Consider the following 27,961-nt stretch of genomic DNA (forward strand, 5'->3'; position numbering starts at 1 on the left):
CCCCTATGTATTGTACTCCTGTAGGCTTCCATCTTAAGCCTCAGACAATATATCAGTACCTCAGTCATTTGCCTCTCTGAGTAGCAGAATGAGATTGTATTCAGTCTTCCTGGTCAAAGGCCTTTTACCTGGAGTCCTGGTGGATTTTCATCATGTTAACATGATATGACAGCCAATGTTAATAGTATCTATCTTTTCCTAGCTGTGATGTGATGTGCAAGCACTCATAGTGACTACAGAAACCATCTGGGGTATGCATCAGCTGACTTAGATTTGCTCACAAGTTCTAATAGTTAAGAAGGAAAAGGAGAGAAGGTGCACCTGACCTTTAGAAGGGTGGTGTTTCAACAATATTTAACTTACAAATATCTAGATCTGTGAAGTCCAATAGGGAATAAAGCTGGTGGAGTCACTTCTATAGTGATGTGGAACAGTGTCTTCTAGATTCTCCTGAGTCATGAGGTGTTTCTGATGGCAATCTTGGACTGAACTAACAGGCTGAATATTTTATTTTGCTTCAGCTTTTGATTCCTGTGTGGACAGGATCAGAAGGCTAGAGATACATTATCTCAGAGTAGATACACAAAGCTTTTAGCACCATGTCTTAGCCATGGCAATGACAGTTTGGGGACTTGTGAGATCCACAATCCCTCCAATCTACTGTGTCCATTGACAGCCCAAGTGGCTTCTCTTCTTGCTTGTAAGAAATGGTACACAACTTGATTATGTAGCACTCACTGCTCCAGTGTGGTTTGCAGACCGTACTGATAACTGTGTACATACATGTGTATATATAGGGATTACTTCATCTATCATGCCTCTCGTTGGTTCTCTATTTTGTGATCTGTGACAGCTGTCTGCTAGCACATAACACCACCAAACAGGTTTAGGGCAAGAGAAGGAGAATGTGTCCAGTTAGAACTACAAGGGAGAGCTAGTGAAGTGATTAACCATGCAGGAATACTTTGAGAATATGTGGTGTTTTGTATAGGTTATCTCCAAACTTGAGCCACTTGTAGCCGGAGGAGCTAAGGAATAGGGAGGGACACTTTTTCTCTTTAAGCGTGGTCACGAACCCTTGCGTAGACAGTGTGTAGACAGTAATTCTGCACAGCCTGGTTTTGAAGCAGTTAATATAGCACATAAGCTAATGAACATATAACTTGCGTAGTTTACACTGGATCTTAAAAATTAGCATAGCCTGGAAGTACTTGGAGAACTCCTTGGTGTTTACATCTGTTGGCCTAATGCACTTTTGACAGAGCAAGTTAGTAAACTAGGAAAACAAAAAGTAAATGCTTGTTTCCAGACAAAAATTATGTGAAATCTCTTAACGTTTTGACTGTTCCTTCTTATTCTGAAGCATTTTAGAAAGTTTCTTTGAGTTTCTGAAACTTAGTAGCTTATAAACTGTATAATCTTTTGTTGTCTCAGTTTCAGAATTAAGAAAACTGTTTGAACCAAACAACCAAGATTTTTTGGAAATGAAAAGGTAAAGAAGAAAAAGTCTTTGGCCTGTAAAACAAAACATACAGCTTGTTTTGTTACCTCCTCTTAGAAACTCTCCCTTCAAATCTTCAAGGATATTTCACTTCAGTTGTTTTGCATCTTTTTCAGAAAGGAGAGAATAGCTAGACGCTTAGAGGGAATCGAAAATGAGACGCAACCTATGCTTCTACAGAACTGCCCGGGGTCAGTCACACACCGTTTACTAGAAGAAGATACACCAAGGTATATGCGTGCAACTGATCCATACAGTCATCACTTAGGTAAGTAGTATATTCCATTGGTGAATTACTTCTTGTTTTCTACCCCATCATATGCTCGGTAACAGAAGAGTTTTGTAGAACAGCTTTGATTAGGATTTTTTTTTTTAACCTGCTTTTGATATAATAATAATTTGATAGGAAACTCTTGGAGGGTTACAATTAATGTAAGCTTCTTAATCATTTTTATGTCCCTTTGAAGACTGTAGTGAAAAACTGTAGTATGTCTATGCAGTCACTAGTACATTTTGATTTGTAAGAAGATGGAAAGCCCACCATTCAGAGTAGGTGGGCTAGAGTACTTGGTGGAGTTTTGGATGCATTGGTCCATATGTGTTGTACTTTTGACAGGAAGATCAAATGAAGAGGAGGAAACTTCAGATTCTTCTGTAGGGAAACAACCCAGATCATCCAGATACCGCACAGAAACCACAGGAGGAAATACAGAGTCTTTGTACAGTACAGGAAACATGGATACCCATGAACTAGAGTCTAAAGCAGAAAGAATAGCTAGGTACAAAGCAGAGAGACGGCGCCAGCTGGCAGAAAAGTATGGATTATCTCTTGATTCTGATTTGGATTCTGACTACTCATCCAGATATTCCCGGGCAAGAAGAGATCCTGACAGTGTGGATAGAAAGGGATTGAGAAGTGAAAGGCATGATGATGAAAACAAGGATTCTGGCTCCTTGTATTTGTCCAGGACTGAGGTGAAGGAGTCAAAGAGTGTGATTTCTGAATCCAGGGAGTACTCTAGCCGTGAAAAAGATGGTATTCCAGCTAAAGAAGAGCTTTCAAATGAAAAGAGTGATAAAAGAGCAGATGATGAGAGTGCCATTAGACAGGCTTCTGACCCTTCAGCAACACTGGATAGTTCTGTCTCACTTACACTTTCTGGACGAGAGTCTTCCTCCTGTAATGAAGTGCCAATATCACCAAAGCAAACCCCCCGAGAGTCTCTTTCTTCACCGAAGCGGGCAGCCTCACCAATCCATCTGCAGAATGACCAGCCCTTGCACAGTAACATCAGACAAAGGTAAAAGGATTTTTTTGTTTGTTCATACAGTTTGCTTGTAACTTCATGGGTAACTTATTCAGCCATCAGATCAGTTTGCCCACAGCCCCATCTAGACTGGCCTGTAACACCTCCAGGGATGAGGTATTCACTGCTTCTAAGAGTTTCAATGCTTGATCACCCTCTGCATAAAGAATTTCTTCCTAATGTCTAATCCAAGTCCCTCCCTCTTGTAGCTTTCCTGTTGGCTCCCTTTAGTTACTGGAAGGCAGCTATCAGGTCTTGTCAAAACCTGATTTTCTCTAGGCTGCACAACATAGGAGATATGCTGTATCCCTCATCCCCCTTACCAGCCCACTTGCCAATTGGGTTGGTTGGGTTTCATGAATTGTGACGTGTTTGTGATGCAACTGTGTGGATATCTGTATTTCTGTGATTAGATACGTTCTTGGTTTACCTTTATACTTGCAGAATTTATGCTCCTCCTGGGGAGTGGAATAACTGATGTTTTGTTAAATGTCTTTATTTATACAAACTAGAAACAAGAGTAGATATGGTTTTAAATCTGCTTTTTTATTATTACCTGTTAGAGCAAGCCTTTAACTTTTTCCCTCTATATCCTGTAATTGTTTGGATGCAGTTTCCAAGCAAATTGTTTATCAGGGAAGATTTAAATAGCTTTGTGACAGCTTCTGCCAAGATAAAATAGGCCTCAGAGTTAAAAGCTGAAAAGTGTCTTGGGTTAGCTGTAAGGATAGTTGATTTGTATTCCTGCTGTGAAAATGTAAAACCCCTTTTGAACTGTGATAGCTGATAGCTCAGATAGTATCAGGGTATGTATGAAGGGGCAGAGAGGCAGTAAAAATTCCATGATGAACTGGGAGAGCACAGCCTCCCTCTTGATATGCTGAATTACTTCAGATTTGACAAATCTAATGTATAAAAAGGATTACCAGATTTTTCCAACAGGAAAAAAAGTATTTTTCACAAATTCCACATCATAGTTTCACAATGTGATTTAAAAACAGTCTATCAAGGTGTCATGGCAACTGAAAACAAGTGAATAAGAATTTTTAAATAGTATGATTTTCTCCAGGGTTGATTCTTTAATTTCTAGGTAGATGCTTATATGAAAAATCAGAACTTTTAAGCAGAAGTTATGTTAGAATGCTGCAGTTAAAAATGTTGGAAATTAGAGTGAGAACTGCACTCTAGACACTTGCTCATTGTAAAGCCTTGCTGACTGTTTCTAAGCAGGTGAATTGCTTAAGCTGAAAAATTTGGCCTTTGTAACCATGGAATCAATGAGTAGAGAAAGAAGGTACCTTGACTGGATTTCTGTATCATTTCCATCAAAATCACAAAACTTGATTCTTATGTAGAAGTGGTTAAGTGGTTACAGCCTTACTTACTAACTTGCATAACTGTACCTTGGAGTTTGAATGGTGACTCAATCTTCAATATCAAGGGTTAACAACCTTTTGGGTTGATCACGTCACCTGTGTACACTGCCTGAAACCTGCTGGAAGGTAGTTTTACTTTCTTTTTTTTTTTTGTTCACTTTATTGAATAGGAAACACTAGTGATAGTATTTAGTTGTTTTTTGTTTGATTTTTTTTTTTTATATCTCCTTTCATTATACACTTGACTTCTAATCCTGCTCACCTTCTTCTGCATGGATAGATGGGTGTAGGCACTATCACTGGACTCCTCCAATTCACATTAGATTTTAAAGGAATATTGTCATTTATAAAAAAAGGTAGCATGCTAGGGAAGTTACTGTGATTTGATGTAATTTTACAATTCTGCTACCAGAGTAAGGAAAGCAATCATCATAAGGTCACCCATAGAATCAAGAAGAGAATTGCACTGAAGCTTTGAGCTGAGTAGGTTATTCCAAACTCCACAGGTCTCTGAAGCAGTCTCAACTCAAATGCTACAAAATATTATCCCTTTGCTGCAGATGGTCAATTTAAGATACATCTCTTGGCTAATCCAATTACTGATAGGAAGGGATACTGAGCAATTGGAAGGAAGTAATTTGGCAGGTTCATCCTCAATTTTGTAAGTTATTTTCTTTGCTTTATAAGGTGAAGGAAGGGATCAAGTTTTCAACCTTGGAAAAGTAAAGAGAATAGCATATCACACTTCATAGCCAAGAATGTGTCAGCTGCAGTGTAAAAGGAACTTTATTTTCTTAAAGCAACCACAGTCTGTTTTTCTGCAAGGGGAGCCAATGAGACACTGAAATGCTTTCTAGAAAATTTTCTCCTCCAGCTCAAGATTAGGCAGGCTACATGCAGCACTGGGAGGGCTGCAGTTGTTCTGGCAAAGCAGCTCTTGTTAAATAGAGCTCCTTGTGGGCTTGTTCAAAGATGAGCTTTCTATGTGGACAAGTCCAGCCTTCTTATAAAGTTCTTTTCATTTTTAAATTCTGCTTTTTCAAGATCAAGGAGTGGTTCTCATGAAAATAGTTTACCAAAATCTGTCTTAAAGGAATCAGAGCTAACAAGTGTGCTATTCCAGTTTATGCGTATAAAACAGCCACAAACTGAGGCTGAGTAGGATGAAGGCATATCAAGTCAATATGTTCCAGCTGCTTCACTTTAAATCTGCCACTTCAGCCATTAGCTATTTCTGTGATAAAAGGTCCTGCAGAATTTGGGCTGAAGAGAAATAACAAAGGAAACAGTCTTCAAGGTAGACATACTTCTTCATTTGTTAGAAGTTGTATGTTACTCTGAGATCTAATGCTGTGTGTAACACCATGGGTCAGTTGTCTTTGGCAATGACTGGAGGCAGGCTCCAACTGTAAGATCTTCTTGTTTTTTAAGAACTTGGTTGTTATCTGTTTCCAGATTATAAAGTAGTAAAATCCATTTTCATGTGGAATCTGATGTAGGAATAGTTCCAGAGATTTGCTCAAATAAAATAATGTCTAAATCCCAGTTTCCAGATCAGTGCTGGTCTGAGAGCAGCTTTCCATCATATATGTTGTTAAACTATGTTTTGTTAAATTTTAGTTTGCTGAGTTCAAACTAGAAAATAAATTCAGCTTAGTTTGGGGTAAATATGGAAGCTCTGTGCCTTTAGTCTTAAGTGTATTGATGAGCAATCCTATAATCCATCATTGAGAGGACAACAAAGTGCTGAGAAGGTATTGTTTGACATTGTATATATTCTGCTGCTGAAGTTGCTGATTAACTTCACATTCAAAATATGACTTCCATTCTTCTGACAGCCCTCTTCAAAGGATGAATGATCAAGTACAAATAAATGTTGTTTGTGCCCTGCCCACTATAAAATGAGCCAAAGTACATATCAGGAGACAAGAGGGAAGTTTAGTTTCTTCAGAGCAATTTCAGCTACCAGTCTGCTCCTGTTAAGGCTCGCATGAATGCCTCCTCGTTGGTCAGTTCCTCTAGGAATTCAGAAACGTGTGGAAAGAGAACGCAAAAGTTATTTCAGCAGTTGGTGTTCGGCTTTGTTCTAAGCTAGATTTGGATGAGGTGACAGCTGTCGGTGAGTTCTCAGCTTTGCCAGTGTATTACTGCAAGTAAATTTATCTTAAGAACCATCTTTTATTTGTCCTTTTCCAACTGTTCTTATTAAATGACTAGATAAAAATTGAAGCAGAAGACCTGGAGCTTGGTGGGATTTCTAATCCCAAATGACTGTAATGTAAGGTGAGGAGTTCTTTCAAACCCACCTGATCAGAATGGAAAGCAGCCTGTGTTGTCACCCTCTGGGAGTAAGCACCAGTGTGCCCAGAAATTCCCTTGTGATCTCTTCTTGCTGATCGTTGTGCATTGAAGTGAGCAAGTGCTTGGGGAAACTAGGGAGGTAGCCTGCAAACACTGTTTCCTGTAGGGCTTGTAAGTTTGCAAGGTTTTTTGTCTTTATATGCCTTTAACTACAACACAGAGGCAGAAGTAAGTCAGGGATTGCTTTTCCTGCTCCTTTTTGTTTCCAATCATGCAGTTACACAGCACACCTCACCTGGTGGCTCTGAGAGCTTGCAGGGTTGGCTCTCTGAAGCTGCTGTATTGGAGCACTGGGAGAGAGGAGGATTCCTGCTGCCCCAGAGTTTCTTAGGAAGTACAATATGCCACCTGAGTTTCTAATTTTGGAACCAGCAGGCTGCAACAGGCTTTTACCACTGAAGGAACAATTTCAACAAGCTGTTGGGATATCCTTACATATACCCTTCAAAGCTGCAGTGGCAAAAATGAAACAGCACAGTGGCTTTTACTTCTCAAATTCTGAACAGCATACACTTGGCAAACCTTTGCAAAAAACAAACAACAAAGCAGTGCTCAGAAGGCAATGTAGTCATTTGTGGAAATGTGATGGTCTGTTTCACAGGTTGTCACCTTGTATTTTTATTAATGTGCTGTACTTTCCTTTTCCTTAACCATTTTCAGTAACAAAGTAATCACATCTTTTTTAAAAAATGAAAAGGTTTTGATATGAAGATGGGGGAGGGAAGAGTGGGAGCTGAAGTTGAGCATGCATTGCAACCTTCTCCAAAACTACCTGAAGTTCTGTTTTCTGTAGTAGTGCAGGGAAAGCAAAACCTGAATGGTTCCTTCAGAAAGATTCAGAAGGGGACACACCATCTCTTATCAGCTGGCCCTCCAGGTATCACAGAGCTGTGTGGCTAACAAGTGGACTGTGAAACTCCCCTTTTTCCCCTTTACGCTGTCATGATTTAACATTTGCCCTTTATTTTCCCTTAACAGCAGTGAGTTACAAAGTATTGTTCCTTGCAGATAAGCAGCTGTTTAAACTTTCCTGAAGCATCTGCTTTTATTGTGACTTGTGACCAATTGATATTCTGTTGAAGAAATATAAATGCCCCTCACTTTTTCCACAACTGTTCTCATACCAGCTTCCCTAATTTTTTATAACTACTTATTTTATCTCATTTTGCACTCTACAAACCAACAGATTTTTCCACCTCAATCCAATCCATGTTAGCCTTCCTTACAATTAATTCATTGAATTCCAAAGATGATGGTGTGAGGAAAGTAAAAATTTAATACTGAAAAATATATCGAGCTTTTGATCAGAGCTACAAGCAGCTGCTTCCTCCCATTCAGTAACACATACTTTTAGCCCACCATGCTATGCACTGCAGGAAGACTCTTTTCTGCATTCCTAGTTAGAATAATTCTTATAACCCAGTACTAACATCATTGTGGATATTCTTGATACATGCATTATAGTTTAAAGAATCACTTTATCAGACTGAATAAACTTTGTGTTTGAGTAAACTTGAGAAGTTTCACTAACAAGAGCACCAGTTCTTGGGGAGAAAAAAAAGAACCACAAGAAAGGTTAATGTTTTGGATAACTTTGGATATCCTGAATTATTCTCTCAAAATTTTTCCCTTTTCCGAAGTAGTACTTTTTTTTAGTAACATAAACATTCCAAAGTATGATGGTGGCAAGCCTGGAATTGCACATACTTCGAGCTGGATTACTTTCTTTCAAACCAAGATTTGTCTCTTTTTTCTCTATTGATCCCCTTCAAGCCCTCCAAACAGTGGTAGCCATCTCAGAGTTTCACCTAGGGCTTTGAGGCTTGCATTTACAATGTTTTCACAGGAGCCATGCATGTTTAAGAACCTGTGAATCTCCCTGAATATTTTTAAGCAATATCACTTCTAATACTTTGGGGCTAGAAAGGGTTGCATTATAATGTGCCTTCCTTATATATACCATTTATTTTTTATTTTAATATGATACTGCTGTCTAACCACAGTAGGTGTCTGTGTTCCTTCCCTTGTTGGGTATTGCAGTTCACAGCTTTAATCCTTTTTCTTTCTTAAAGAGTAAAAGTTAGAGAGAAACTGGTGAAAGAGGAAAGCGCGCGTGGAAGCCCTGAACCTGTCACAGACAGTGTATCTCAGAGAAAATCCCAGCCAGTGCCAGCCCACTACATGCCTCTTCAGACAGAAGCATCTGCCTTTGACAGGGTTCTCAATCAGCCCGTCAGCACAGTGCGCCAACCAATACATGGCTATATTCAGCCCGCTGGCGTTGCACACACAGCTCAGCTGATGGCAACAGAAGAACCAGAAAACATCTTTGTTGGCCGCCGCCTCCTTCCAGACAGTGTCAGCCCCTTAACAAAATCAGCAGCAGCCACTGCACCAGAGGGTGAAAAGAAAGAGGCGCTGGCTTATGGAGCAAAGCCTGGCGAAGAAGAATCCCCAGAGGGCGAGCAGGCTTCCAAAGGCAGAAGGCCAATTTTGCCATCTGAGATTCGCAAACAAGGGAAGGGCCACGAAGGCCTCTTTGGAGGAGAAGACCTGGATACTGGTGTGGGGAGCCCATCTGCTAGCAAGCCGAAGGTCGGTTCAGATGTTCAGCAGGAGCAGGAGTGCAGAAAGAAGCAGGTGCCTGAGCAGCAGCTGAAGACACCTGAGAACATGGAGAGGAGTGAAGCTGTCATGTACATACAGAGCGGGTCTGTATCGCAGCCAGCGCAGGCAAAAGGCCCTGTTTGGAAGGTGTCAAAGCATAAAGTCCTGACTCGCTCAATGTCTGACTATACTGTGCCTCCTAAGCTAGAAGCTTTTCATAGTAAGAGCATGGAAGCAAATGCAGCAAATGGTGAGATTGGCATGGTTGACACAAAGGTCTCTGTTGCCCAGCTCCGTAATGTCTTTCTGGAAACTGCTCATGCCAGCAAGAAAACGGACCTGTAGGTGACATTTCAGACGTATTTTCGTGTGAAAGTTGCACGTCCTTGGCAAAATGACACACATTCAACATCAGTTGTGTTCGGCACTTACAGCACACAGCTTAGCTCTCACCACTGTGTATTGGAGGCTGAGATGGTTTGAATCCCGCTTCCGTGCTTCTGCTTGCTAGTGCGAGTTGTGGTGTGGGGAGCTGGAATGTGTCCATCTGTGCATGTTATCGGAGGAGCATGCAGAGTGATCTCTGGTGAACTGTTGAGATGCTTACATCTATGCTTTACTTCTCTCTTCTATTTTCTTTTCTATGCACTTTCTATCGCGTGGTTTAAAAGTGAATCTCGGTTTGAGGTGTCAACGTCAGGCAGCGCTTTGCCTGCTGGTGGTGACCGTGAAAGAGGGCCACGAAGGCCGAGGCGCTATTTCACTCCTGGTGAAAATAGAAAGACTTCTGAGCGATTTAAAACCCAACCTATAACATCAGCAGAACGAAAGGAGATGGATAGGTAGGCATGTGTGTGGCTCTGTGTTGCGTTCTGGTGCAGGCAGATGTGAATGAGCTTGTCAAGAAAATTTGTTCATTTGTTAGCATCAATATTTTAAAAGGTTATCATTCTTCTTAAAAAAAAGAAAAAAAAAAAAAGATCAAGCATTTGTTATAGAATAAATTCCAATTGACTTGGGTGTGAAGTTTCTTACAAAATAAAGTGACAGAAAGCAATTTGCTGCAAATCACAGAATCACAGAATGGCCAGGGTTGGAAGGGACCTCAAGGATCAAATCTCTGTACGTGAAGCGGTTAACAGTCAGTTGTGAAGTATTGCACCTGTCTGGTTCTGTCTGATGATAAATGATTTTGTTTGTTGTCATAAAAGAGTTATATAGAATAGAGAGTCCATCCTACTCTGTTTCACTGATTGTGAGCAATCAAATCTACATATTTGATGTTAATAGACCAGGCAGCAAATCTTAGGCCTTAGTCTTCTGTGAGATAAACAGGAAATAATTTTCCTTACACTTTAGTATTTTTACTTTAGTAAAGTTTGGATATGGTTGCTTGCCTTTCTGTTTTATTAAAGGATGTTATAAGAGGAATTAGTTGAAAGTTGTTGGACCTTGAAAGATAGGCATGGTTTCTCTATTCTTAAGAATTTTGAGGTCTTGCTGCTTCAGATGGAATTTGAATCTAATCTTTGATGTCTTCTTTCAAGCTAACTTGTTTCTGTTTATATTTCACTAGGTCTGTTTTGTGTGCAGAAATACCAACTGCTGACGGTACGTCACTATGCTATTTTCAAAGGAAGAAATGGGAATGAATGTGCTTTCTTTACTGAAGTGGTGTTTGATTATGCAAAAAATAAGTCCATCTGAAAATAAGCATCAGTAACTATATATATTTAATATATATATTTTCCTTGGGCCATGTCTGCTGCAGATTTGATTTTAAGCTTGAAAGTCTGCAGATATTTAAGTATATATGGGGGGGAGAGGATGGCAATGGTTTGCTTTTTCAACATAATTACATTTATCTGGCTGGACAAAAAAAAGCTTGTTTTGAGCAGTGTTCTAAGTCTAATAACAAAAAGCCTTTATTATAATGGGAAGATCATATTGGTATTTTCTAGCTAAAAATATTGGAAGATGCTGGTTATTAAATTACATAATTGTCTGCCATCTTGCCTCTATTTTCCTCTTGTCGCTCACAGCAAGTCTGGCACAAATTAAGAAGCTAATCTCATGAGTAGCTAAATTTAGATGTAATGCCTTGTGCTATTTGAAAGCTGATACTTGCAGCTTTGAGATGCTGTCTGTTGGATCTGGAGGATGCTGATTTCAGCTCCTCAGGATACCAGCTGAACCTCTGAAAAATGGAGAAACAAGGTGGTAATCAGAAAGAGCAGAGCAGCATGTCTGGCTGACTAAGAAAAAATAGATGCTTTGTGCAGCACAATGAATAATGAGCCTTAAGAGAGTGGTCTGTCTCTTAGTTTAAATGTTTTCTTAGTCTGTGTGCTATCAGAGACTACCATAGCATATATGATCATTCATAAAAGTTTCTCTAGTTAACCTGAAAGTACATGAGCTGCAATGCAGAAAATTCTTTTGCTCTAGAAATCCTGTTCAGAATTTTTCTCTGATGCTATCCATGTAAATACAAGTAGAACTTTATACGATTTTCTTCACGATAAATCTTCAACTGAAAGAGAGTGCAGTCATCTTTTGACTTCTGACGTTTTTTCATTAGTTAAACATCATTTAGGGCGAGTTCAGAAATCTCTTAGTCAGAAAAACTTTACTTTAATATGAGCTTTTTCTTATTTACTTTCTGTAGATGAAGAAAAATTAGATGACCGAGCCAAACTAAGTGTAGCTGCAAAGAGGCTGCTTTTTAGAGTAAGTATTAAACTTTCTTAATAGAAAATGGAGGTAAACATTTCATGTTCAAGATGCAGAAGGTGGCTGAACATTTCATATTCAAGATGCTGATGGTCACTAAGTTAATAAGAATGAAGTGTAATGCACTTAACCAAGTCCAAGTATGTACTTTTTTTTAACTTCATCTCATTTACTTTACACAGCAGACCTGTTGCTTTAAAGCCTTCTTTAAGAACATTATTTAAAGAGATGTGTAGTTAATTTTAACCACGTGATGCCTACTATGTGCTCGTAGCCTGCTTCTAATTCAGAGGTGGACAATCAGCGAAATTAATACTTTGCAACCAAGAAGGCTGAAAAGAAAGTAGTGTTTAGAACTTTTCTTACACAGTTTGAATTATGACATTTGTCCTCTAAGGAAATGGAAAAATCTTTCGAAATGAAGAATATTCCTAAACCACCTACGAGAAGCTCAGCAGTAGAGAGAAGAATGCGGCGTTTGCAGGACAGATCACACACACAGCCAATTACCAGTGAGGAAGTGGTCATTGCAGCTACGTAAGTCTTGTGCATGTGTTGGCTCTAACCTTGGTTCCTGCTTTTAAATCTGGGAATAAGTTCCATATATGTGGTGTTTATAACTTCGTAGCACAAAGAATGTGTTTTCTTAAGGGCCAACTATCTTGAGAACCACAGGGGAATCTATATGGAAATTCTCTTTTTGAAATAGAGGGAATAGTAAAGTATCAACTGCATGAACTGTAATTTAGCAGTTTTATGAAGCTGTGGATTAGGAAAAAGGGATTATTCATAGCACTGGTTTGTAACTGAAATGAAAAGGATATTTTGCACTGAGGGAAGTCTGCACAATTTCTCATGTAATGTGTTTGTATTGGAGTAAACCTTTTAGAGTCTGGAATTTCAAGTGTACATCTTGAAAACATTTTTTGCACTCTGCTTGGACATCATGAAGCCTTCCTAAAAGAAGGAAAATATTTTTGGGGGGAAAAATAGGAAAAAAAAAAAAGGCAAATGGACATCCATCTAATGATCTGCTGAAAGATAACATTACGGGTAACAGCAACTTCAAGAGACAACCTGTTTGCTCCTCTAAGCTTTTAGTTCTTCCAAAGTATTTGATGTTGTTTTGCAAAGTTCATAGCAGGTAACTCTGTTAATTAAAAATCATTGCTGTTTTTTTTTCTGTTTTGTTTTGTTTTTGGTCTTTTCTGTAGTTAACACTTAATGTATTGCTTTTCTTAATGCTTTTTTCTTCTCTCTCCCTGTGAATTTTCCTTCCTTCGCAATTCTTTAAAGTGAAACTACCCCTGCTTCACGTTCTGTGAATACCCACACAGTAGTGACAAGATTACCTAGTCCCACTGTAGTTAAGAGCACTGTACAACCTACCAGGTACTGGGGGGGATAAACATGCATGTTACATGGAGCACAAGATTCCTCAATAGCAGATGCATCTTTAAAGTCTTGAATGCCTTTTTCAATGTGTCAAGTGAAAACTCTTGTCAAGAATATCTAAAACACTTCTCAAATTCATTTATGTTTGCATGATGAAACGTTGCAGCTTTTTTTGTCAAGCATCTGTTTTTAGGATCTTTCTAACCACACTCACCTATTCTTATATGTGAAAGACATGAAATTGCATGTGAGCAGACCTGGCAGAAGCCTCTTCGCTCTGTTATGTTTTTATACAATAATGTCATCCTGACATGAAAAACCGGAGCTGGGTGCTTGACTTCACAAGCAGGACATACCCTCTTTGTCTGTCTCTACATATATTTTTTAGCTTGCAAAATTTAAGGAAAGATAAGAAATTGCACCACCTATAGGTAACGTTGTAGAATACTGTTTGCCTGTTCTGAACAAGAGCATTTCAGCAAAGAGCACAACAGAAAATATATGTACTAATTCCTTAAATGTGGCTGAATTTAGCTAGAGGTGAATAAAATGTTATTGTAGAGACAAATGCAGTTACAGCTTTTATGGATGAATGTGTCTGCCTTCAGCATTGGTCATACAATCTTAAAAATCAATGGAGTAAATTGCAAAATTATTTTTTATTACTGAGTCACCCTATATAACTCAAACAAAAAATAAACATGAATTCTATTCTCCTTCAAATCGAAAGAGAGATTACAATTTATGCTAACCTAAAAGCCACCCTAACTTGGAGTTTAAATCCATCTTCTACATGTTTTATAAAATGTGCTCCACAAATTATTTCTAATGAAGCTGAATTTTATATAAATTATAGTGTAGGACAAGTGTTTGTTCTACAGCAGCATCTTAAATGTCTCTCCATCGATCTGTATTATGTATAAATCGATAGGTCTCAAAAGCCTGTCTTCACCTTGAGTTTCCCTTCCCAAAAATTGTGGTATCATAATCAAATGAATTTGTGATTGAAAAATTAACATTTCTTTAAATCTTCAGCTGTTTAATTGGAACCCTTCGTGCCAATGTTGAACCACTGCATAATCACTTAGGCTGCTATATTACATTGGCTATTATGCTTCATATGCAAGTTCTTCTGCTTCTCTCAGGTTAAGATTTTAAAACTTTGCAATAGCATCTTTAAAACTCATTTCCAGTTCTGTTTCTTCAGCTTGCAGGCATCAGCACACCAAAAAATATTAGCTAAAGAGGAGATAAGAGCAGCCAAAGAGGCAGTGGGGCAAGATCAATCCGATGAACCAGATTCTTCTACATTAAGCTTGGCAGAAAAGATGGCTTTGTTTAACAAACTGTCTCAGCCAGTATCCAGGGCTATATCCACAAGGAGTCGAGGAGATATTAGGCACAGGAGGATGAATGCTCGTTACCAGACCCAGCCAGTCACTCTTGGAGAAGTTGAGCAGGTAAGTGCAATCTTGGCTGTTTTTTGTTTGTGTCTTTTCATCAGACAAAACAGCTTCTGCGTAAGATGCCATGACAGCTGGCCTTTTCTTTGCTCCAAGCTACACGCAGGGGTCATGACATATTCACAGGAAAAAACTTGTCAAGAAGCAGACATAGAGGAACAGCATCCTCCAAAATGTTTGAGTTCATTGATACGGTTTTCTTTTTTTAGTACTTTAAGAGTAGGTCATTTTCCTGATGAGTGCATGCTGTACCTTGCATAGCATCTGTCTTTTCCTGTGCAATGCTGTATGCCTTCTGAAAGTAAACTCCTGACCAAACGGCTGAAAGCTGTGACACATCTCGTTGTTGAAGTCTATGATGTGCATCTTTCAAATCCTTTCCTGAAGTCATTATTTATTTCCATCATTAGGGCTCTACTCTGTCATTTTCTTTCAGGAAAGGGGATTGATTCTAATTTTTATTTTTTTCCCCCCAAAGCAGAATACTTCTGACATTTAGAAATTTCCAGTCAAAATGAAGTGATTTAATTTGTGGAGTGGAATTGGGCTTCCCCTTCCAGAATTCTTCGAAACTGGAAAGGAATATATTTTTAGTGATGTTTGAGAACAGACTGGCCAGTATTTCAGAGCTGATGTTCACAACAGAAAAATCCATTCCTTAGGGACAACAGCTTTGCATGTTCTGCTTCTACAAATTTGGATCAGTATGAGTGTGAGAAAGTTCCTATGCTTCTCCTTCCATATTCTCATTCATTTTTATACATTTTTCCATATAATAATAGAATTGTGAGAAGGTAGAATTCTTTAACCATATTGGTGCAAAGCTGTATGACTGTAACTGTATATTATGCCTAATTTTCTTAGGCTTGAAGCCGTAGTAAATATTTGGCATGTATACATAATGATTTCCAGGCATTACAGAGTACTGTTTGCATTCATTTTCTAATGCTAACTACTGTCACAGCCTGGACTCCTCTATGATTGTGTTATTAACATGTTTGGGGGCCAGGAATGCGATCAACAGAACTGCACTGAAGCAGACAAGAAAGAATCCAGTGACAATCAGTTCAGGTTGTCAAGCTTTTACAGATGAACTTAGATATCAGGCAAGGAAACGCAGAGGAAGCTTGTTTTGTCATCTCTTTCTGAACCAAGGAAAAGAAACCAGGCTTGTCTCTGAATCAGAGTGCAGTGAGAATGTGTTGGCAAAAAGTCTTCATGTAGCATGCTGTGCATTTGGAGTTTGGAGAGACAGTACAGCTTCCTACAGCTTTTTTAGGAAGAAATATAAATACAGTGACAAAATAGGCAAGTGGAGGTTTCATTCACAAAATAGGTAATTGCAAATGTAAATAAATATCTTGTAATTAAAGCTGAAATCTCTTTGCTGATCTCCTCTACATTTCTGATTCTGATAGATGCAGTGGAAAAAGAGTAAACCGGTAACTATTTTATTAATGTTTTGGGGTTTTTTTGAATCTTTGAGCTAGTGTAGTAGTCTTTGCTCTGCTTTGTGATGTGTTTATGAGTGTATAGTCCACACTTCGTGGAATTTGCATGTGCGTTTTAAGTTCTCAGTTGTTTGTCTCCTGATGGTGTGATTTTTGTCAACTCCTTTTGCATGCTGTTCACTAGCCCTGCAGTTTAAGAAAACATCAAATAAGTCGAACAAAAGCCATCTCCTGATTTGTTTGAAGGCATTCAAATACTCTCACTGCGTTTGTCCTCTTCAGAGAAGAAAATGCCAAGCTCTGCATTTCAGGGAAAACTCTCATCTCAATTGCCTAGAAAAACTTCAGAAAAAGTATTGTATTTGTGTAGAAAATGTACTGCAGAGGCCACCAAAGCAAATTGGGAGTTTTTTTAATATTTTGCTCAGAGATGTATGGGACAGCAAATGTTTGGTATCCAAAAGTCTCAGACTAACATTCCTCTGTGAAGGTGATTTTGTAGCAAAAGTGTCAGAAATGTGTGCCCACTGTCAGCACAGAATGCTCTTTCTGGTGCTGTGCTGGCTCCAGAGCTGAAAGCTGCATGACCGTATCAGAGCAGAGCTGTGCCAAAGCTAATTAGCCCTGCTGAGACACAGAGTTGATTAGCCTGGGCACATGGCATGTCATCCGGCGTCTGGAACCTGAACTAATTTCTTTTCCCAGTGCTGTGCAGCACCAGGTCAGTACAAATCTTTTCATGGAGCTCTGACATGTCGTATTGCATGCTATGCATATACTGCTAATGATGCTGCTGTTCATGTGCAGTCGTTTTTACCCTGGGTGGAATCACCTGTTTGCAGACAAATTATGGGGGCATTGTTGCTCTCCTTGTCTTTTTGTAGAGCAGTACATTCATATGGAAGCACGCCTTCTGCTCTGAGGAACTTAACGTGACACACTTTTTTGGGGGAATGGATGATTTTGACTTTTCTTGGAAATGGGCAATTTTGGATTTCTCAGATTGTTTTTTATTTCTGTTATTTTTTTGTTCATAGGTTCAAAATGAAAGTGGAAAACTTACTCCCCTGTCAAGTACAGTTTCAACATCAGTTTCAGCAATGGCTTCTGCCCTTTCTGCACTGTTTGCTGGAGACGTGCATGCGAAGCCACGTAGTGATGGAAGTGTGAGTGCTGCCACAAAAGATGATTTGAGATTCCACACTTCAGCGGAAAGTCCAGACTCATCAGGAAAACGCACACAAAAGTCAGATCAGTGGCAGCCCTCAATGGAAGTGCTAGAAAGCAAAAGAGCATCAAAGAAGCATGATGAAGAGGGAAAGAGGTTTCTAGCACATGAGGCTAATGAAATTAGAAAGTATAGCTCCTTTGAGGATGAAACCACACATCCTGTTCTTGAAAAAACAGGAGACTACCATAAAGAAGCAGCCTACAGCTTCCTGAGGAAGGGCAGCATGGAACTGTTTAGTTCACAACCACTTTTTCAGCCTCTTGAAAGGAAGGAAATTGATACCATCATGCAAGGTAAATGGGAAGTCACAGAAAGCCACTCCTTTGGAGAAGAAATGGATTTGAAAAGTGGTGTGAAAAGCAAGACTTTGCACAGAGGTGCAGGATATGTACTCGTTGTTGGTGTCGTTTGGTTCAGCAAAGAGCAGTGTTTCTGTTTTACAACTTCTTCTTTTCAAGTGTTATCGAGACTATTTTGTTTTTATTTTTTAATGTTGCTTAAACTAGTGAAAGCAGTAGTTAATATGTCGCATGTACTTCTCGGCCTTTAAGTTTTGGAAGTGCAGTTTTTTTAGTTGTTCTTATAACACTTCAGGCCTTAGAGATGGCTCATTTTTACTGATGTTTTGTTACCTTGAAAGAAATGGTAGCATATGGTGAAGTTAAGATATATTCTTTCCTCCATTGCCCTGGTCCTTGTCCTCCGAAACCCCAAACACACTGAACTAGCTGCACTGAGTCAAGTGTCTGCTGCAAACTGCTCTGAGCCATTGTCTTCATATTAACTGCATATGTACATAGTAGCTAGTTGTGGGCTTTTGAAGCAGTGGTTTTCCTATGCTTTTTGAAGCATTATTTTCCTATCAGTGTTGTGACAAAATGTAAATCAAGTCATTCTCAGAGCAGTTTTCTTTTTTACTAGATTGGGGTACAGGTCAAGAGTGCTCTGTGGTGCTGGAAACAGTTTTGCAATTGACCTATGAAGTTAATTTATTTTAAATGTAAATGGTCTCCAAACTGATGTACGGAGAAAGATATGGTTCTGCTTGTATTCCTCACATCAGTGGCCATCCTAATTAAATTTCTCTGACTCCTGGGGAGACAGAATGGATAGAACAGGAGCAGACCTTTAACAGGGAATGTTGTGTTTGCAGAATTTCAGAAAGAAAAATGAAGATAACATGCTTTTATTTTTTTTCTCAGGGCAGTTTTTCCTGTGGTTGAGTTGCAGCTCAGGAAAATATGTCCCTAAGATCTTCCTAGAAAACAAGATCTCCATTAAATTATTAAATATTCTCCTAGTGTGCTACCTATACATTAAAATGCTTTACCTATGTATTAAATTCATTAAATTTTCCTTTCTTTTTCCTGCTCTTTGTTCCCCTCTCTCTTTCATCTGTCTGCTTTTTTTTCCTCCTGTTGGCATGATGACAGGAGCAGCAGTTTGTGCCTCAGCTGTATGAAGTTCAGAGTTGAGTACTGAACGTGATACTCTGCAGCTTCATGTGAACTTCAGTCAGAAGGGACCAGTCTATGCAGCAGATAATACTGAACAATTGATCTTTCTATGCTAGCTCAGACAGAAATTTTTTTCTCTGTTAGGACAGCATGTGATTTGAATATCAAAAAGCAGATCTGCTGCTTCAGTGTTAGTAATTTTTAAAAAAGGTCTGAGAATAGTGCTAAGTGTAATTCAGCACTTTTCTTTTGACTGGGCAGACCATGTTGAGCCTACTTCTGAACTCACCAGCACACCAGCAACGAGGACGCTTTCACAGAGTGCAGCTGTGGCATCCTGCAGGCTACAGGAGCTGTCTGAACAACTGGAGGGGAAAATCTACAAGAATTCCTGTGAGATGTTTTCTGCTGGAGAGAACAAAATGCAGGCAACTGAGGATGCCCTTGATAGTTCCAGCAAAACAATGTCAATTAAGGAAAGGTACTTGAATTTCACTTTTTTTTTTTTTTTTTTTTAACTCTATTAATAAAGTTATTAGAGTGATATAAGAAAGAAGGTTTAAACCCGTTTGTCAGAAAGCTAAGCAGTGATTATAGGGCTGTATTAGATGTCAAAAGTTAACAGTAGGAATATGCAGCTAATCTGCTTGACACACCTGTAAGGTAGATGATGAATGAGAATTCCTGTTTGGGAGATCATGATAATCTGATTTTGAAAGAGCCACCCGAATGATCAATAAGAAGATCAGAAAATGAAAGCAGTAAAAATTCATATTCTAGTTACATTTATGCTGATATACTCAACATGCTTCCTCAGGTTCTTCAGTTAAAGTAGTTACAGGGTGTTTTTTTTTTTAAATGTGTGGTTTTTTGTTGCTTAATGGAAATGGTCTCTTAGTAAGCTGAGTACAGGAAATCAGGGATAACTTTGTGATTTTTCCCACTTCAGAAATACATAGTTTCCATTTTGACTTCTGAGATTTGCTCAGAGATTTTTAAGGATGATGAGCTTCACAGGTTTGTAGGAGTATTAGAAATGTTTTTTCCAACCTAAGACCATAATAATCTGAAATTAAACGATAATTTCTGTGTGCTTATAGTTCTAGCTGGAACTACAGTAGCTGCATGTAGCACTTATGAAACTCATTCTAATTCAGTTGAAACTTTGAGAGTATAAGCTCAATCGTGGAGTATGAAAGGATTCCAGTAGCAGTCCAGTGAGTGAAGTTATGGTGGTTTGCATCGAGTTGACAAATAGCCTTATCCTTCAGCTTTTGTACAGTGAAAGTAGAACCAGTGCAACAAAGTAGCTTCTTAACTTTCACTGTGTCAAAATAGTCCATCACTTTGTGAGTGAGATATTAGGAAGGATTCCAAAGCTTGCTTCATGTATTTCTAGGTGTGTGAGTCATCCTCATTTTTAGCATCCCTACTCCCTTTTATCCCTTTAACAGAAAGTGGAGAGCAGGGCAACTAGAACAGTTGTACAGTCTTGGATCCCTTTCTGAATTATTTACTTACCAACTTCAGTTCACTGGGTTTTTATTTGGTCATTTTAATGCAACCTTTCCCTCCCCCCATCCTTTTGTAAATATGTTGTTTGTCTGGTCAGATAAGATTTAAGTCCAGTAACTTCTGATTTTGGGGTAGTAAGTGATTTGTTTTCTCTGAGCATGATGGGGAGACAAAGATTGGAAGGAGGGGGACTGTCCATGTGTTAGCAGCTGTTTTGGTCCTAAATTTAATGCTTCAGTAGAGTTGGTCTCACGAGGAACTGATGTTCCTGTCAGACTGTCAATCACACTCACAATTTGAAATTGCTTTTGTTAAGCCTTTGTGGCTGTCTACTTAATCCCAGAGTTGACACCATAAAATACCTGCTTTCTTGTCAGGAATGTTTTTATTCTGACTCTGCAAATGTCTGTAAATGACAGAGCTGGTATCAAAATATTTTAGCCTTCCAAAATAGCACAGTAGTTTTCTTCTTGACCCAGAATTAATAAAATAATATTAATGACTGGCTGTAACTTTTTCTTTTGCTTGTCCGTAGCTGGTGCCAAATATTCATAAACCTCAAAGAGCATTTCTGCTAAAAATTACCTTTTATACTTTGTTTTAGGTGTCGTTTTTTTCTTTGCTGGGGTTTTTTGTTGTTTTTTTTCTTTTTCTTTTTACATTTATGAACTTCATCTTCCTATCCACTGATTTTTTTTCTGGCTGTGTCAGACATTCTTTCACCTTATGGAAGAACAGCTTTTCCACAGATGTAATGATATTTGGGCAGGATGCATACTTGTTCATCTGGATGAAAGTGATTTTCCTCAAAGACTTATTTCACTGAAGTAGTATTATCTTGCGGGGTGAGTGCATACCTGGCATTTTTTAAATTACCAATATTATGTCGAAGACGGAAAATTATGATTTTTCAAGACAGAAAATATGTGTTCTGCCAACGTGCCACTTAGAGGTGAGAGGGAACAGAGATTCCTCTCTTACAGTTGTTTTGGCTGTGTTTTGTGTTAGACTGGAAACCCTTTTATAATCACCTTGACTTCAGCCAGATGAAAAGCCTGGGAGAGGCCTTCAGGGAGGGGAATGTCTTGGAGGGCTTTGAACATAATGTCAGTTGCATGTAGCCTGTATCTGTACATTTACAGAGATTGAAGTTGCTAGAAGGCCACCTGGTCTGCTCTTCTGTAGAAGTCAGCTATATGCCATGATCCCCATTTTCAAAAATCACAGATAAGAAGTTGGTGGACTTCCAGCTTTCATTCTGTCTTTGTCAAGGGAAGCCTAGACTAGGCTTTATGTTCAGCCTTCATTGATGTTTGGATATCACAGCTAGCTTCTTATGTAGGCTAGTTCACATATGCAGTGAATTTGTGAAATCTTTGACCATCAGCTTCCGTTTTGTAGTTTCTTCACTCACATTGGCCTCTAGGATTTATGAATGGCCAATGGAAAGTACTGGTCAAGTGCAACCAATGGAGTGTGTGTGGAAGCCAAACTTGTGTCCAGTTCAGTCAGATACTGAAATATTGCCACAGAAAAAAGATGCATCTTTGTTTTCTTTTAGTCATTTTTTGTGTGGGCTTTTGTCAAGGCCTTTCATATAACATTCCTAGTTTAGGCAAAATTATTGTTCAAATCTTGCTCATATTTCCCTTCAGTACCAATCCTTGCCTTCAAATGTGAAATGTTTTGCTTTGAATCTGACATCTCTGCATCATTCTGTCTCAGTAATGGATGAAAGACGCAGAGCAAGCTGCAAAGATGGGCAAATATGTAATAAAGCTTTTCCTTCCAAGAACAGAGTAAAAATTCAGATAGGAAAAGGAACTTTTGGAATCTTTTGGATGAAAAGGAGGAAGTATGTAAAGATCGATAAAAGTGAATAATAAATTAATTTTTTATTAAAGGTGGAAAACTAGATGTATGCAATGAACCTAGTAAGCCTTAAACAGACCTTAAACAGATCCGAGACTTAGAACCAAAAACTGTCTTTGTTTTTTCTTTGCAGACTTTCCAAAGAATCAACTGCTATCTGCCTTTTGAGTTAAGCTATTGATCTGTTGGGCTTGCTTATGTGATTTAATTCAGCAGTTTTTGCATCTTTATTTAAAAAAAAAAAAAAGCCCTCCAATGGCTGCTGAGTCACAGTGGTCTGAATTTAAATGCACTTTCTGTGGTTCATAACAAATGCACGGCTTTAGGTTTTGCACAGCAGTGAAGTTTTCAATGGCGTGCTGGGCATACCAGTCTCTTTAAGAGTGATTTCATCATTTGGGTCAGACAGATGTAGTCTTACTCTAGGAATGCATTGTTTCATTACATGTACAAGTGGAAGATGAAAGTGAATAATCCATCCTTACAACAGAGAAGAGAGCAGTCTCCAAAGACTCAGAAACAGTCTTAGAATTGGAGATTTTCTCTTCCTGGTCAGCCAAGCTGTTTGGAGCAATGTCTTGGGCAAAAACGCTGCAGTGATGTTGGTTTAAAAAAAAACACAGGAAGAGAAATCTTTCCTTCCGTGCTGTTCAGCTAATAGACATTTTTAGAAACAAACTGATTTTAGGCCTGAGCTAATCAAAATGCCTTCCAGCTTCAGTTACTGAAGATCATTTCTAAGCAAAGCTGACCTGAGAGAACATAACTATTGAACCAACAGTGTGATGGCAATTCCATCTGAACTTGGTCTCCTGTGTAGTTTCACGTATGCATGGATGCACTCTAGAAGATTAGTTCTGGACAGTGAAATCTTGTATACATTCTGGAAGCAATGACCATGGTCTCAGCTCCTTATTGTGAGTCCTCTTCACCCCTATTCATGCCGTGCAGTGAGGTATGAAGCAGCCAGGCAGTTAGGCCTGCCTGCACTGCCTGCCTGGGCAGGAACAGAGGAAATAACTGCCTTATCGAATGCCAACATTCTTACTGCCATTGTACACTGTAGATTTACTGTCTTCTGAATCCTCAGTTTTCCTCAGCTGACTGCCTTAGGACCAGTTGGGTGTTCTTGAAGAGGTCAGTAGTCCACACAGGTACACTCCCTGGATTTCTGCAGGAAGCAACTGACTGAAACTTGGCTTCTGGCTAGACCTATTCAGTCCTAACCCTCCCTTCTCCTTGTAGGTTCGGGACAACCCTCACATACTTACTATGGTGGTTACAGTAGTCACGTCTCTGAAAACACATCTTCACCTCCTGTGATTGAAACAGGTTGCCAACCTACTGAACTGTCCAAATACAAATAGGGTTAAGGATCTTAGTGTAATTCTTGCAGGAATGCTTTAGATTTAAAAAAGTTATGTAGCAAAAAAAATGAAATAAAATGACTTAGTGGAACAGTGCAATTGTTTGAACAGGTATTAAAAATATACATTTTATGGAATGCTATGAATGATTTTTGAAAGCTAGAAAATTCATACAAACGTTTAATTTCTGAGAGAAATAAGCTGAAGATTCACGTATTTGTGGACCTTCTATTGTGAACTGACTTGTCCTGTGCTCAAAGCTAGTCACTTCGGGGTTTGCATGGACAAACAAGTTCTAATCCAGCAAAGCAAACATATTTGCTTGCCCATGGGGACAGTCACTGTCCCTCTGTGCTACGTTCAGAATGTTGGTTAAGATTAGAAAATAGCCTTTCTTCAAGATCCTGCTTATCTGAGATCAGTGATAATCTACATTTTAAGCTTAAGGCATCATTTAAACCACTTGAATCTTGCAGACAGTGTTCACAGCTGTAGCACAATAGCACCAAGTTGTTAGTGTGTTTTAACTACTGATTTATGACAGCAATACCTTAGATGAGCAAGAAGATGCTAACTGTTCACTAGCAGTCTGATAGTCATCGGAACTCTAGTCCAACCACTGATTGCAAAGTTATCACTTCACATGCCTGATGAGACTTTATTGATAGCTGCCTGCTGAATACACTTCTTCCTTCTTGGGTTTTAAAGAAAATAAATTTTTAAATCTTTTTTTAATGAGTACAACAAATATCAGTGATAGGATTCATCTCATTAACTTTGGTCATCTACAGCATAAGCATCCATAGCTGAGTTAGTCAATCTCTGTACATTATCGACAAGAAGAGGAAAAACAGCAGTGATTCATCTGACCTGCGTATATGTTTACTTCAGGACAGTCTGCATTGTACCCTGGCCTCTCTTGATTGTATTGGCAGTTTCCACTGACTATACAAATTAACTGGAGTGCCTTTTTCAGATCTAGATGTCTGTGTTTTGTCAGATATTTTTTGTTTGACCTGTTCAGTAAAGGCTTGTTGTTCATTTGTGAGCTTTGTATATGTGTATGAAATGTAAATAACTGCAGTCAATTAGAAAACTTAATTTCGAATTTTCTTGAATGTGTCATTACTGAGGCAATAGAGGTAGCTTGTAAGGATAATGGGAGGTATAGTATTTAAAGCTAATCTTTTTACATGGTTTTTCTTCTAGGTTGGCATTGCTGAAGAAGAGTGGTGAAGAAGATTGGAAGAGCAGGCTCGGTAAAAAGCAGGAGTATGCAAAAATGTCTGCCACTGATCGTAGTGCACAGATGCAAGAAGTTGAACAGCTGTTGAAGAAGGTAATTCTATCCCTGTTTGGAAAACCTTGTTTGGAAAAAAACATCTTGCTTGAAATGCTTCAGCTTTGAAAATGCATCCCATGAGACAGGCATGCCTAATAGTAGATACTAGCTTCTGCTATTCCTCTCATTGTCAGGCTTGTTTAAAAAGCAATTCTCCCAGTGTGAGAGCTTTTTCAACAAGTATGTCTTCATGTCTGTCTTCATGAAAGCAATAAGTAAGTGGGCTTCAAAGGCTTCTGGAATATTTACAAGTTTTCCGCCACATGCACCAAACTATGTGAAAATGACTTAAGACTTTAAGGTCAAGTGTTTTCTTTGTGGATGAGCTTGGAAGAATTTCACATTGCTAAAGCTGTGTTGTCTCTATCCATATACTTTTTTTTTTTTTTTAATTGAGCAATAATGTTCAATCATAGAAACACTAAGGAAGTGCTGACACCAAGCATTCCTGCATCATTCATTCAGCCTTTGGTTGCCTTTGGTGATCTTTTTGTTTGTAGATAGCCAGAACCTCTTGGACAAGGACTTTGTCTTGTCAGTGAATAGAGTAGGAGATGGTAGAAGGGTGTGGAGGAAAGGTAAGTTCACAACATTAGCACGCTGTAGCAACGTCTTTTTGGTTGTGTTGGCCATAAGGAGTGGATCTGTAAAGCATAAAAATTACTGATGAGGACCAGATATCTATGCCATACTTACTTGATGGGTTTTAGATTCAGTCTGTTCCTGTGGCATGACTGCCTGTTAGCAGCTGTGGTGTTAAATGGGAGCCCAGGAGTATGCTTCAGGGCTTAGTTTCATCCAAACATCTGTTCATTCTGCAACATGATCCAAAGCACAGGAAAAAAAAAAAAGAAAAGAAAGAAAGAAAGACGATTAATGAGAGATTTACTTCAAGAATGGAATCCCAATTCAAACTAATAATATTTTAGAAAATGACACTGTCGTTAAGATAAAATAGCTGTTTCCAAAAGCCTCTGATTTTTGAAGGAATATTTCTACAGACAAGATTTGTAAAACCAATTTTACCACAGGGAACAGCCCTCCTTGGATCTAATTATTTAGTTGTGAAATACCATATCTATTAAGATATCTATTAAGATTATCTATTAAGATTAGAAGTAAGCATACAATAACAGAATGTCTCATTATTTCATCAGTATGTGACCAGTAAGGAGTTGTTACAGTCTGTCATTAAGGATTACTCTGCACCTGAGCTCTTTGGTGGTCGTGTGTTAGTTAACTGTACAGAAAGGCAAGAAAACTGATCTTTGCAGATTGGGCTTGCTGAAAAAAATAGGTTGCTAGTTTGAAGATGTCCTAAAGCACGAACAGTTTGACTGAGGAAAGCAAAACTGTGGTCTCATTTTTAACAGCCAAAATGACAACTGTTGAGATCAGATTACAGATGTACTCAGTCTAAAGACAATGGGGCAGAGAAAAAGCTTTAAACAGCTGCCAAGATTTAGGCTGAGACAAAACCTTTGTTCTTTCTTTTTTCTTGCTCTCCAGCACCCATATCCTCCCTGCTGTGTTAGCAGCTTCATTCAGCATAGCACAAGTTAGGCTTTTGAAGCAAATAAAAGAGCATGAAGTGCTTGAAGGGTGTGAGCTTTGATGTGGTAGTGCTAGCAGTGGAAGCTTCTGTGACATAAGGTCACCCACTGTGTTTGTTGGGTTCATGTTAGCTCTCAGCTATATGGAGACTAAACCCAAGCATTTGCAGTTCTGCCAAAATATCAGTGAAATCTTGACTGTGTAAGAATAAAGGTCTGATCAGACACACAGCAATATTTATATTTGTGATGCTGATTTATTATATACATGACAAATAATGTAGAGCTTTGTCCAAGCTGACCACAGTGGTTGTAACACATTGCTGTCAGATGAGCTCAAATCTGGAAATATTATCTATAATTCTTCAGTGTGGTGCAGTTGCTCTGTGAGGACCATGAGGCAACATGCCACTGAAGTCTCTCATTTGTAGAAGAGCTTTGAGACTACAATGTACTTACTGCTTTCTGTTGCTGAATTTATGATAAAAATGCAGATATTGAATTGACTACTGTGTTTTGAGTTAGTTGAAGTACACCTTCCACAAATCACAGCCATGCATTTCTCACAGGGGTGTGTATGCTTCTGTCACAGCTTGCTGGTTCACAATAATGCCTGAAGTTTTTCTAATTGTGTTAAGTAACTCTTGTTAACATAGCAAAGTACACCTTTTTAGATTTTTTTTTTTTTTGTCCTTAGAAAAGTGATTCAACTTGTTCTAGGGGTTTGATTACTGAAGCATAGCTATTTAAAATAGAAGTGTTAGAGTACTTTTAGATTACTTCTAATCAATAAAAGTTGGAAGATTCATTTCAATAAAATAGTTGCACTAAGAAGTGTTAGTCAAAATGCTTCTGCACACTAGTCTACATGTTGAGATACTTCTCTAAAGGTGTTACAGTCATTTCTATGAAGACTAAACTTAGAAAAGCCATGAAATTAATGGAAAAGCTGACAGCAATATAATGTAGGAAATAAAAGAATAAGTTTTTAATTCAGACAGATTTAAGAAAAAACAGTTGAGATTTACATGGAGATCTAGCATCTTGTTTTGATGATTGCTGCATATTTGAGGAAGACTTCTTGGAAGCTGTGAGACTTCATAAATGACTTAAATGTACAATAAAACATCCTTGCAGAATTTAAAGAATAACTCTAACATCAGAAGAACTGTAGGCAATGGAGTGTCATAGTGTGAGGAAAGGAATGCATTTTATTTGGAAAAAAAAATTTTGGATTTTACGTTTGTATTCCTCTTCTTAAGTTGGTGGAAGACTTCTTTTTTTTTTCTCTGTATAGAAAAATTGACAAACTTTGAAATCTCTCCTTAGTACCAAAACAGTGAGGTTTACTGGAATGAAAATTCCTGTTCTGTTGTCGGCTGGCTTTATTGGAGACCCTGATTAATGTGATTACCAGCTGCATTGCAGTA

General features: G+C 38.6%; 1 protein-coding gene across 10 annotated transcripts in view; it reads left to right on the top strand.

The window, feature by feature from the left end:
• SVIL (supervillin) overlaps window positions 1-27,961 on the top strand; it is a 103,190-nt gene that overhangs the window by 43,631 nt on the left and 31,598 nt on the right. For 4 of the 10 annotated variants that reach the window (XM_042816488.1, XM_042816489.1, XM_042816495.1 and 1 more), the window contains exons 4-16: window positions 1,435-1,492; window positions 1,618-1,769; window positions 2,118-2,802; window positions 8,618-9,493; window positions 9,824-9,994; window positions 10,729-10,763; window positions 11,821-11,882; window positions 12,283-12,422; window positions 13,182-13,277; window positions 14,488-14,740; window positions 17,232-17,718; window positions 19,144-19,363; window positions 24,846-24,975. In XM_042816488.1, coding sequence (XP_042672422.1) covers window positions 1,435-1,492; window positions 1,618-1,769; window positions 2,118-2,802; window positions 8,618-9,493; window positions 9,824-9,994; window positions 10,729-10,763; window positions 11,821-11,882; window positions 12,283-12,422; window positions 13,182-13,277; window positions 14,488-14,740; window positions 17,232-17,718; window positions 19,144-19,363; window positions 24,846-24,975 — 3,365 coding nt within the window. The remainder of the gene's footprint in view (window positions 1-1,434; window positions 1,493-1,617; window positions 1,770-2,117; window positions 2,803-8,617; window positions 9,494-9,823; window positions 9,995-10,728; window positions 10,764-11,820; window positions 11,883-12,282; window positions 12,423-13,181; window positions 13,278-14,487; window positions 14,741-17,231; window positions 17,719-19,143; window positions 19,364-24,845; window positions 24,976-27,961) is intronic. The other 6 variants (XM_042816490.1, XM_042816498.1, XM_042816491.1 and 3 more) reach the window with 5 other exon arrangements.

The sequence above is a fragment of the Centrocercus urophasianus genome, unplaced genomic scaffold (genome assembly GCF_019232065.1).
Source record: "Centrocercus urophasianus isolate 14NV4802_14NV808 unplaced genomic scaffold, USGS_Curo_1.0 seq_16, whole genome shotgun sequence".
Classification (NCBI taxonomy): Eukaryota; Metazoa; Chordata; class Aves; order Galliformes; family Phasianidae; genus Centrocercus; species Centrocercus urophasianus.